Source organism: Uloborus diversus, chromosome 3, assembly GCF_026930045.1.
Source record: "Uloborus diversus isolate 005 chromosome 3, Udiv.v.3.1, whole genome shotgun sequence".
Taxonomy (NCBI): Eukaryota; Metazoa; Arthropoda; class Arachnida; order Araneae; family Uloboridae; genus Uloborus; species Uloborus diversus.
In genome coordinates, this window is record NC_072733.1 from 197,527,102 (window position 1) to 197,539,802 (window position 12,701).

The 12,701-nt window shown below is 30.4% G+C and overlaps 1 protein-coding gene across 1 annotated transcript in view; it reads left to right on the forward strand.

Annotated features, from left to right (window-relative positions):
- LOC129219368 (rho GTPase-activating protein 190-like) overlaps window positions 1-12,701 on the forward strand; it is a 205,203-nt gene that overhangs the window by 98,472 nt on the left and 94,030 nt on the right. Inside the window, 4 exon segments of the mRNA XM_054853744.1 lie at window positions 993-1,145; window positions 1,224-1,338; window positions 1,464-1,587; window positions 11,110-11,311. Of these exon segments, the coding sequence (XP_054709719.1) occupies window positions 993-1,145; window positions 1,224-1,338; window positions 1,464-1,587; window positions 11,110-11,311 (594 nt within the window).

Consider the following 12,701-nt stretch of genomic DNA (forward strand, 5'->3'; position numbering starts at 1 on the left):
GAAATAACTGCACAAGCACATGAAACATTTTGAATACTGATGAAGATGAGATTTCATTTTGGTAATGTAAAAATTTTATTTTATAAAACTCCTTTGAATTCATGATTTTGTTTTCTCTTCCTAATTAATTTTTTTTTAAATGTATTTATTCAACCTTTTTGAAAAATAGTCCTCGGATCCAAAGGTATCCTCAGTTTTTATACTGCTTTGATTAATAAATGTTCTTTTAGCACAAGAGACTTCAGTGTTTCGGCTCCTATTTATTTATTTTCTTTCTTTTCAATCTAAAACAAAATCTTTTCCTCTTTGAGCAAGAAATTTCCATTCATTTGATACCACACATGTTTTTTATTTTTGAAAATTTTCCATGATTTTTCAAGATGGGGACCAAACAAATGCATTTCTCGCTTCAGTGTGCATGTAAATATGTATTCTTCCCTTCTTTGCTTTAAATATCCCATTTTATATTCGTTTTCAGCATGAACTTTCCTTTTATTTGATACCACTATTTAAAAAAAAAAATTTCAAGACGACAGCCAAAAAACCGCTTATTTCACTACAATATAGATTTATGTTTTTAGCATCTTCACTTCACTCTAAGTATCCCATATTATATTCCTTTTCAGTGTTAAATTTCCTTCTATTTGATATCACACATGATGTTTTTTATTTTAAATTTTTTTTAATGAATTTTCAAGATGGCGGCCAAAAAAACGTGTTTGTCCCAACAGTACAGATGTATATTTTTAGTATGTTCATTAGGAGTATATTACCTACCATTTACCACAAGAACCCACCATTACCCACCATTTCTGTTGCTATTTGTTTGACCCCTGGGTGTTTTTTGGCCTATTTCTACTCTACAAGATGGCATGAATCACAAGGGTGACACTCTCTTAGATTCATGCTCTTAAATGTAAATTATGGTTAACAGTTTTATTTCATAGTAATTTAAATGTTATGTAACATTTGCTCTGATTCAATTTTAATAGGTACAAAACATTAGACCGTTTGGATCAAGATCGTATGTTGATGCTACTCCGTCATTTGGGATTTGTTCATGGACCTATTCGGGAACATTGTCCTGCATCTCACAAGTGTATGGACACGTTAGTTGAAAAAGCAATTGCCCAAAAAGCACATAGGTTAGTATTAAATTCTTATTTCAATTGCATGATAAGTGTTTGTGACCTCTGAACTGAGAACATTTACTTTTATTGCAGACCTTCTTCTTGGCAGAGGAATAGTCATTGGTTGTTAGAAGCAGAGAATAATCAACTTAATTTAGTGCTTTTAGGTTCTGGTGGTTTAGCAGAAGAGCTTGCCAACATTATTAAGGTATGAGTTGCTGACATTTTGAATTATACTCAGTATTTATTTTTTCCATACTGAAAGGAATTTAATTTATCTAAAAGTGCTAGATAAAAATATGATGCTAAAAATTACTTTTTGAATTATTTTAGGCACAATGTACAGATGACATGTTTGAAGTTGACAAAATTCAGTATACTTTGGATTTTAGAATCATTGAAGGAGATGTTGGATTGCCTCAAAATTCATTTAGAACCTCAGACTTTCTGCCTCATGGTAATTTTTAATTAAGGATCCACTCATAAAAATTTGCTTAGTAATTAACACTCAGTATTTTTTATTACTGTTTTAATTTTATTTTTCTTTCTAAGTCCCCTCAAGATTTTAATTTTTTGTCTTTAGTCATTTCATATAAAATCAACATATTTTCAGATAACTTAGTGTAGCTCAATTTTATATTTTGAGGATGTTTGATAATAGTATGTATCAATATTCTGTATTCCTAAACTTTGATTTTTTTCTTGAAAAAATTTTATTTCTGAGCTATAGCTATTTTTCTGCTCCACTGATAAGTAAAATTTTGCCTTTTTTTTAATCCTTTTTTAAAGCTCAAATAAATTTATTTAAATTAGTAGGAAGATCAAACGTGTTTCATTGTAAAACTGAAAGAATGAACTTTTATCTGTGCATGAAGAGAAAGGATTTAAGTTAAGCTGAACTGGAAATTTGTTGGGGTCTAATCATGGTTAAAAAAGTAGTTTTCTTCATTTTGAACATGAGAAAGTCAATGAGGGACTTACAGTTGGATACTAGTTAGTTTTCCTGTCATATTTAGTTATGCTCACTAGAAGCACAAAAAAAAAAGTGAAAAAAATGAAAAATGGGCTTTTTCATTCTCAAAAAACAACCTATGGGTTAGATGAAAGAAAATTTGAACGTGATAGGGCAAGAAGCTGTTACATTACTCTTTAAAAGAAACAAAAACTGTCTTGTTATTCTAAGGTGCAGAAGAAATATGAAGCCTTTGAGAATTGAAATTACAGGCAAGATTTTTTTTCTCCTTAAGTTAAAGCCGTGATGAACATAATTAATATTTCTCTATGCAAAAGCTCTAAAAATATTTGTTTTGGGAAAAACTCATGTCAATGCAGAAAATGTGTTCATCACCATAATGCTACATTTAAAGGCAAAGATTATACGAGGCTTGTTTTTAAAGTAAGTCCCATTTAGAAATAAAAAAAGAACTAGTATAGGTAGAGCAAAGACATTTATTGCACAAAAATCTACCACCCTTACGCTATATTTTGACATTGCTCCAGTGATTTTCCAAGCGTTTGTCATAGTGTGGTACAGGTTTTTGTATACCTATTTGTACAAATTTGCCGCCTGAGTAGACGACCATAAGAACTCTGACAGGGCTTTGGCTGGGACGTTTTTTAACATCCTCTGCTCTGCCCCCACCTCGCTCGCAGCAACTTTCATTTGTTTCGGCATCTAAAGTCTTTCCTAGGTGGTCTGTGGCGCAACAGCGATAATGAGTTCAGAGAGCATGTTACCCCATGGTTTACACAGGCGGCAATTTTCTACCAATAGGTATACAAAAACCTGTACCACGCTATGATATGCTTGGAAAATCACGGGAGCAGTGTAGGGGTAGCGTAAGGGTGGTAAATTTTTTTTGCAATAAATGTCTTTGCTCTATCTGTACTCATTCTTTTTTTATTTCAAAACGGACCTTACTTTAAAAACGTCCCTCGTATCTGCTGTACATGTCGTAAACTATGATGACTGGGGAAGTAGTTCTTTAAGAAGTGTGCAAAAATTATTATTGTAAAACTTAAAAGGCTTTAATTAAAATTCTTTTTTTATTTCAAAACGGACCTTACTTTAAAAACGTCCCTCGTATATGCTGTACATGTCGTAAACTATGATGACTGGGGAAGTAGTTCTTTGAGAAGTGTGCAAAAATTATAATTGTAAAACTTAAAAGGCTTATGTCTCTTCTATGTTTTGGAATATCAAGACAGTTTTTGTTATGGTCTAAAGGGCAATATAACAGTTTAACGTAGTATTTTCAAATTTTTATCACCTAACTCACAGGCCGTTTTTGGGGTGTGAAAAAGCCCATTTTTATTTTTTTCTCCTTTTTAAGCAACGTTTTCATAATGCAGGACTTCCAGTATCGGCTTTTTTTTTCTGTGTTTCTAGTATGTATAACTAAATACAACTTCAAATTATTTTTTAATCGCAATTTGGCCCCACAAAATCTTTTGTAAGGCTGAACTTGATTGGTTCTTTTTGCTCACATAAAAAGTTCCTTCTTTTAGCTTTATAATAATCTATGTTTGATCTTCTTACTGATTTAGATGAACTTATTAGAGCTTTTAGAAAAGGATAAAAAATGCCAAATTTTACTTATCTGCAAACCAGAAAAATAGCTATATCTCAGAAATAAAACTTTTTCAAGAAAAAATAAAACAGTTATGGAGTAAAGAATATTGATACATGGGTATTACCAAGTTTCAATATAATCAAAAATTGTGTAACATGGCACATTTATTGATTTATTATGGAATTATTGATTTATTATGGAATAATAAATCAACAACTGGGCCCTCTTGTCTTCTTAAAAACATATTAAATTTAGTTAGGGAGTGAGTTGAATGATTTATAAGCTGGCATAACTTTTTACTTGAATTCTTACAAGGTTATTTGCTGCAAGCTTTTTTTTTTTTTTTTTTCATGCACTTTCATTTTTTCTCCAAGATTTATTATTTTTATTTTCCTGAAAAATTATGCTCTTACAATGTTATCATTCTGAGCAAAAATGCTCAAATGTGGCTCACAAAAGCTTTTGAAATAGCCCATGACCAGTTAGTTTACATGAAATACAAATAGTATAAATGTATCAGCTTTTAAACTGTGCCACTTACTAATGGAAGAGTTGTTATTTATTGGTCAATTTTACTATTTATTAGCTCTTCTTTTTGTTCTGCCACAACCTGTGAATCCAACAAAATAACCTGGCTGGCTGGCGTTTAAAATGCTTTCCTAGCTCCTAAGAAGGTTTTTTTATCAGTCTCTGGTCATACATTTATATTAATATCAATATGATACTCATTTCATTTTAAAATACAGCCAGTGCACCAGCAGAGTTCTCTCTTTGGAGATTTTCATAATACACCTTACATGTTTAATTTTTAATATTATATGATTGACAATTTGGCTTAAAACCAAGGGCTTTGAGGGTAAACCTCAACCACTTGAATGCACCCCCACCAAATACACTGGGCATTAAAAAATTTTTTAAATTAAATTGCTCATAGTGGCTTCAGCATGACAAAATCTTGTCTTTGCTGCTCAATTTCATAGAAAAGTTGCTTGTGCATCCTTGATTCAGAAGATAGCATTATGTTTTGTAGGGTGGCCATAATTAAACGACCCTTCTTCAAAGTTGGCTTGTGGTGAAACTTGCCCAGAAATGAATCAAATTTTGTGTAAAACATGATGAAGGGATTTGAACTTGTTTGAGCAAATAAAAAATAGTTCTAAATGTCGTCAACTGAGTGCACTTTTTTTAATGAGTTACTCATTTACTATACAAATCTTCCAACAAAAGATGTTCAATATGATGGCTATCATTTTCGTCTATTTTCTGGAATGTGGAGCAGAGGTCCTACGATTGACTTCTGTATGCTCTGGGAAATACTATGATCATGTTATGTCACTAGCTCGCCAGAATTACCCTCTGGAGAGTTTTTTTTTTCATTAAAACAGTCCATACATGTATATAAACTGTATTAGGATTAGCAATATGGTGTTAAAACCAAGATAGGGGGTAACACCACTGTGTCATGATATGCTTCAGGTAAAGTTCTAAAGATGGGGGGGGGGGGGAGCAAACATAACCTGGGAACATTACTAAGCTAGACAAATCCTACTCACTGCATTAAGATGCTGGCAGATAAAGTTTTCCTTAACTACAAGGATTATCACAATTTGAAAGATGTTTCAAATGCCTCCAAAGTTTAAAATCCCATGAGCCAAAATTTGATGATGGGTTAAAAATGTCCTCTGTTGGCTATATTTTGCACTATTTTTTTATTCGTTCAAACAAGATCTCATCCCTTCTTTATATTCTGTACGAAATTTCATGAATTTCTGAGCATGTCACATAGCAGGTGCCATCTAATTATTGCTACCCTGTATATTCTAATAAAAGTCTATTATCTTGTGTTTATTGTTAGCATATAAAATAATCGTTTTTCTCTAACTAAATTGCATAACTAACGTAATTTACTTAAACTAAATGCTCAACATTAAAATGCATGCCGCAAAAAAAAAAAAAAAAAAAACCTTTATGTTTATTGTTAGCGTATTTATTGTTAGCATTTAAAGTGAAAATTCAGTGTTCTAAGCAAATGTGTTTTCTCTTTTTGCATCCATGGAGCAGCTACTACTACAGGTTTGTTTTCTTTCTTTTTTATTTCTTCATCAATCCATTCATATGATTCAATTAATCCATTCTTATGATTAATTTCTGAGTGAATAAAAATTAAGTTATTAAAAAAATGTTCAAAATTTTTGTGCAATAGTGTTCAAAACTCAAAAAATACCGACCAATCAAAGATTGGTTAATTTTTACCATATTTTTTAAGCACTAATGAAAAGGTTGATAATAAAGAATTTTTATGCCACCAAAAACTAAAAAAAATTAAAATCATAGAAACAAAAATAGCCATTTTTAAATTCAGATTTCATCATGAATAATTGAGTGACAATTTTAGAGTGTTTCAAGTGTATTTTAAATGAGAAAATTATGGTAGCACAAAAGTGATACAGTTGAGTTCCGACTTGTGCGAGGGATGCGTTCCAAGAATGCTCGCGTAAGTCGAAATTTCGCGTTGTAGAGAAAAGTATGTATACGAATTTTTTTTATTAACATAGCCAATCATTTTAGACATTTTTAAACAATCCTCAAGCTGTTTTAGACCACTCTTGAACTATACATTACCGTTTCTTACATAGAAAGCTGAATTTTTACTGTATTTAAAACAAAGCTGCATTATTCAACATAAAATATTGTTACAATGCACAAAATCAGTGACAGGCTCTACACTGCGAGCTTTATATTAAAGCTAAGGTCTGGACTTATATGGAGTTCCTTTTCTTAACTTTCAATTGTACACATGGAAGATTCACTCATACCTAATTGATGTGCTACCTTCGCTCCCCTTTTTTCAAGCGTATCAAAGATCATCTCAAGTTTTCGCTTTTTCTTTCCATCTTAACACACTTTAGAAGAAGCATCGTGCCTGGGTGCTACAATATTTCATCACCTTTCATATTTGGAATTTAAAAAATAAATGAAAAATATGGACTTATTATTATAAATATTTATGCGCAATAACAATGCAATGTTTAGACTAGTGTGGTATGGGAACTTGCGCAGTCAATGATGCTAAAAGGGTGAAAGTACATTCACGAAATTCAATATTTAGTAGTCAATATTAAAGCCGACACCTAAGACCATGATTCTTTTCCAAATATTTTCGTGTTATGAGCGAGGAATTCGTATCGGCTCTAAAGTTCGTTGCTATTGAAAAACTCGCGTTATAGCCATTTCGCGTAAATCGAATCGCGTTGTAGCGGAGTCGACTGTACTTATGTATGCAGCATTGTGCCACAAAACTAATTCTCTATGCTGTAGTTATCTGGATTTTTTCTGCTATAGTATTACTTTTGTGATGTGTAGTTATTTTGGTTAGAATTCCTACTCTCTGACTCAGACCTAGATTAAAATGTAAAACAGTCTGCAACCTCAAGTAATTTCTTTAAAATTTTCTGCAAAAAATTTAAAGATGCAGCTGCGCACCTGCTGTCTTATACCGTCCAAAAGAAAAAAAAATTTTATTATTTGCGATTAAAGTGCCACTATGCTGTTAGCATGGTAGCTAAAACTTCAGGATGAATAAAAAATGTGCTCATATATAACAAACTATTCCCAGGCAATCAGCAAACTCAAGAAATGCTACAGAAAGAAAACCAGGGTAAATAAAAGCACTTTTTAAAAAATGTTGAAACTGTCTGCTATTTTTCTAAATTTATCTGTGAATGGCGCTGGTGTGTTCGTCTATATTACCTGGGTTTTGTCCTTACCTCAACTAATAGAGAGCATGTACTTAAAATCATCAAAAGTGGCACAAAGTTGTCACACTTGATAGTACTTGGTTTTGGAAATTATCTTAATTTATGATTACCAGGCGGAGTTAGGCCAAAGTGCCAAATACCAAAGCTTTGGTCATCTAATGACCGAAGCTTCAGCCACTGTGCATATTGAGTTCTAGCATTGAAAGCACAACAACATGTATGTAATATCATATTATATTCTGTAGGTTTTCAAATTTTTAGTTTCACACAACATTTTCAGCTTGCTGTGGTTGTTTTAAATTAATATCACCAATTAATGCATGTACAAAGACAAAAGGAAAAAAATTCTTCCAATGCAGAAACATTGCATCATTATTTAAAACGGTATGTAACCTTGTACATAAAAGAGTGGTAATAAATATCGAAAATGTTTTATTGTATACCAATTATTACCCTAGAAAATATTTTTATCATGTGACAATAAATTACAGAGGATTTCATTTTACTAAAGTAAATATTGAGAATTTTGATATAAGGGGGTGAATGTGCAAGTAAGGGGGACCCTTCTTATATTTTGGTTTATAAAAAGAGTAAACAAAAAATCAGCTCTTAGAATAAATATATATATATATACACACTTTTGTATTTATTCTTTCAATTTTTTTAATGTCGTTGATTTTTCAATTTATTTGAATTTCTATTTTAAATTTGTCTTAAATTGTATCTCTTGTTTTTATATATATATATATATATATATATATATATATATATATATATATATATATATATATATATATATATATATATATATATATATATAAATATATATATATATATATATATATATATAAATATATATATATATATATATATATATATATATATATATATTATATAAAGATGATGATGTTTCTTTGTACCCAATGGCTAGGAGGCACCATAGCACCTACAGCCCTTAAACTTGGCACAAAATTCCGATATACCCTGGGGGTCTGCACCTTGAAGCAGAATTCTAAATTTCGAGTTATTTTTTTAAAATTAATTTAACTTAAAATTTCATATTTTGTCGAATTAGGGGTAAAAAATAGGAACAGGAGGTATAAGAGATTCTAATTGAGCCAATTTTCAAGGCTCAGCTCGATCCGAAACTACATTACACTACAGCAAAATGATCAGTTTCAGAAATTTCATTTTGTGACATGTTCGGCATTCAGTGATGTCGTGTTCACATAGGCACATTCAGGATTTTTTATTTGTTTATTGCACATTTTAACCGAATAAAATATAACTTTTCCTTTTTTTCTGACAATGATTTTTTGACCGGCTCGCAAGATTTTTTATTCTTTTTCTCACAAATGCTAGCTTTTCACATATTTTCTTCTTATTATTTATTTATTTATTTAATTATTTTTTTGGTTTTTAACATTTTGGGAAAAGTTGTCATTGTTGAAGGATATTTTACTTTTAGTATTTTAGATTAAATTAATTATGTATATGTCAATTGATTTTTCATTTTCGTTTTGCTGTATTTGCAATGGAGATATTTTAATGTTTTGGTGAATTGTTTGAAATTTCAAAGAAATTTTTATAGTTTTCTTTTTTGTGGGATGCATTTTAGTTAACGTTGTGCATTTAGTGTAAGTAAATTATGTTAGTTATGCAATTTAGTTTGAGAAAAATAATCATTTTATATGAAAAGCAGGGGTGGAGGATAGATTTTTTTTACTTATTCATGGGACTTCCTTTAAATTTTTAGCACAGGCATCACCTTGCGGGTACTGCTCGTGTTTTATTATCGAGGATTATTATTAATAACTTTGATCAATAACTATGAAATTGATTAAATTTTTTTGATAGGTTTATAGATATGTTTTTAACAAAACCTGAAGTATCCAAAAACAACTAAATATAGAGATTCCTTACGAGTGTCCATTACTGACATATTTGCCCTTGTAAAAAATAAAAATACTAACACAATTGTTTTCATAAATTTCAAAGCTTGGAATGTTTCATACTTTTTTTATGAACTGCATTTTCAAACAACTAAAGTTGTTCATATAGTTATTTACTACAGGGTTCATACGGATCGTGAAAACCCTGGAAAGTCATGGGAAAAAAAAAAAAAAAAAAAATTTCAGACCTGGAAAAGTCATGGAAAATGAGTATATTTGTTAAAAGTCATGGAAACTTTTTAGTCATGGAAAAATGTCCTCGACAAAGAGAAAGTCACAGTAGCTTAAAGAGCATTAGAAATTTTGAATGGTTTAACAGCATTGCATATAAAAGCTGTTAAAACTTGAAAATTGAATGATCCCAAAATCAAATCTGAATTTGTAAATCCCATTGCATCCACTTCTGTAACAGCCACCCTTCTTCTTTTGCAATGTGATTTTATAGCTTAGACATCACTAGTTTTGAACTTATCATTATTTTCAACACTTCTTTTATATATATATATATATATATATATATATTCTGTATAGTAACAAACTTTCACGTTCTTGATTTTGCCACGCCCACTCAATGCCACTTGCATCCTAGATGTTTCAGTCACTCATCAGGGATCTGTCCAGGATTTTTCACAGGGTCCGTTTTTTGTGAAAAATCAAATAATTTTGCAAAAAAAAAAAAATTTTTTTTTTGTAAAAACGAAAATTTAGACTCTTGAGATGGTGGAAACTGCATCATTGACACTTAAAGTTGAGTGTTCTCCCTCTTTTCTATTGAGAATATCATTCTTGAGTGTTTTTCTAGTATTTGGGGAGGAGGGAGGCATCGCTCACTGGGAGATGGGTACCCCTCAAGTATCAATATTTATCTACCATTCTACATCATGTTAAATTATACATGTTTAAAGAATTTAAAACAAACGTCATTCTACTCATGAAGAATTCTATCGAAGTGATTTTTATCATTTAAATGTTATGAAATTTATTTTCAATAAAATATTTCTATAATATATTTTTATATAATTGCCATAAAAAATTAACAAAACATGAGCGACTATGTCTGACAATAAGCAAGAAATTTCATACACAGATTATTCTTTTTTAATACAAAAAGTGAAAGATTCACACAATTGTTTAAACTTCCTTTTTTACTCAAAAAAGATGGAACATTTCAAGCTCGGGCTGTCAGGTTTGAGCTGAGCCCGACTTATCTGTATTGCTGTATTTCTCCTGAGATCCACCGCATTAATCTGATAAGTTCATCTATTTAGCTGAAGTTTTAGGTTGAGCATGGAGAATAAGTCGTTCTAGAGCTGTTTACGATATTTTATGAAACTTTTTACTGAAAACTAAAATTACTAAAATTATTGCTGATTAAAGATCTGGTGATTGAGATTTTTGTTATTTTTCTAATGAAAGCCATGTTGCAGGATTACTGGGGGAAAAAATGTAAAAATTGAATATTCACCTTATAATAACTAAATAACTGTGCATGATCTTAAATTTTTAATATTAGATATGAATTCCTCATGCAAAAGTACTACAGGATAAGTAAAAGACATGCAGCTTCTTTCTCGTGGTTTAATCTTTGGTTGATATTTAATGCATATTTTTTTTCTTTGTATGCCATGTATTTATGTACATGAAAGAATTCCTGATTTTTAATCATAATTTTAATGTATTTTCTCTTTCTTTATAGGCTGTTTCTGTGTGTATTCAAATCATCAAACTTTAGAATACATTAGAGACAGCTTGGAAAAAACATTGTTATCTAACTTGGAGCAGGAGGACAGATTGCCTTTTCATGGTCTTCCCATTATTATTTTGTTTGCAGCTGATAACAGTATCAATGAAAAGGATCTGATTTTTTTGAGGGAAGAAGGCCAAAACAGGGCAAAAAGGTAGTTGTGAAATTTCAATACAGTAAAACCCCTCTAATGCGGACACTAACAGAACAATTTTTTTTTTTTGTCCACAATAGAGACGTGTCCGCAGGACAGGAGTTTAATAATGTTATTTGTATCGGAATGACAGAATTAAAAAAAAAGTCTGTATAAGAGGGGTGTCCGTTAGTAGGGGTTTTACTGTATATAGGTTGAATTTTTCCCTTTTAATTAATCTCTCATTATTGTTGTAGTTCTTAAATACTAAACTTATTTTGTGTTTTTATAAGCAGATTTTGATAATTTTATTAAGTTGAAATTGGTGAATCTAAACCTTCAGCATGATTCATGCACTGTAAGTTGCATTTCATGCCCAGTATAACCCTAATGTAACAATTGCAGGGTGAAAAATCTGCGCCAAACGTGCCAATTTTCAAATTCTGATACGACCTGTGAAAACTGCGCCAAAAATAAGATTTTATTATCCTAAAACGTTCACTACAAGAAAAAATTTGCTGTTGCATTCATTTTTTGTCATTGAAAGCTAAAAAGAAGCATAAAAGTAAAAGAGGGGATGAAGAATTGTTTATGTTCTACGAAAATTGCGTGCTGTACTTTAAATTTCAATCCTTCTGCATCCTGTAAATTTTTTAACAAGTTTGAAAAGTGGAAGTTGTTTTCACCTATGTTACTTCAAATTGACTCATTTTATTTCTTATTTTAAAATTATTTTATGTTTTGAATAAAATTAAGATGAAGAGGAATGTGGGGAAAAGTGAAATAGCAGGTCAAAGTGGAATGGAGAAGTATTTACTCTGCTTTTAGCGACACCTATCTAGTAACATTTTAACTATGTAGTAGCATATGTAGTCTACTCCAGTCAAAAAAAAAAAAAAAAAACTCTGAAAATCAAAGAATATGATAAATACAAGCCATTTTCAAAAATTGTTACTCATATTGTAATATTTTGTAGTAGTTAAAAATTAGTTTTGCCATTATTAAATGATAAAGTTCTTGTTAATATTTTAAGTATTAATTTAAACCTTCTAACATTTGATGCAGTATTTATTTGCTTCATATTATGCTTATTTCTGTTTTAAATGCTTTGTACAATTCGTCAAGTGCATGTGGGGCAAAGTGGATGAGCTTAGTGAATAGTTTGTTTCATTTACTTATACAATCCTTTATCAAATCACTTACGTATTCATTCATTACTTCCTTTATTATCCTTCATTTAATAATTTCCTTATTTAGTCATTCATTTTTTTTTTATTTTTTTTTTGGAATTAATTCACAATTTTATTCCTTCGTCATTCCACTTTGCCCCATAAAAAAATGTGAAAATTTTCCTCCCTTTTTTTTTGAAAGTACAAATTTACTGCCAAAAATAAAAAACGTTTCAATGTAG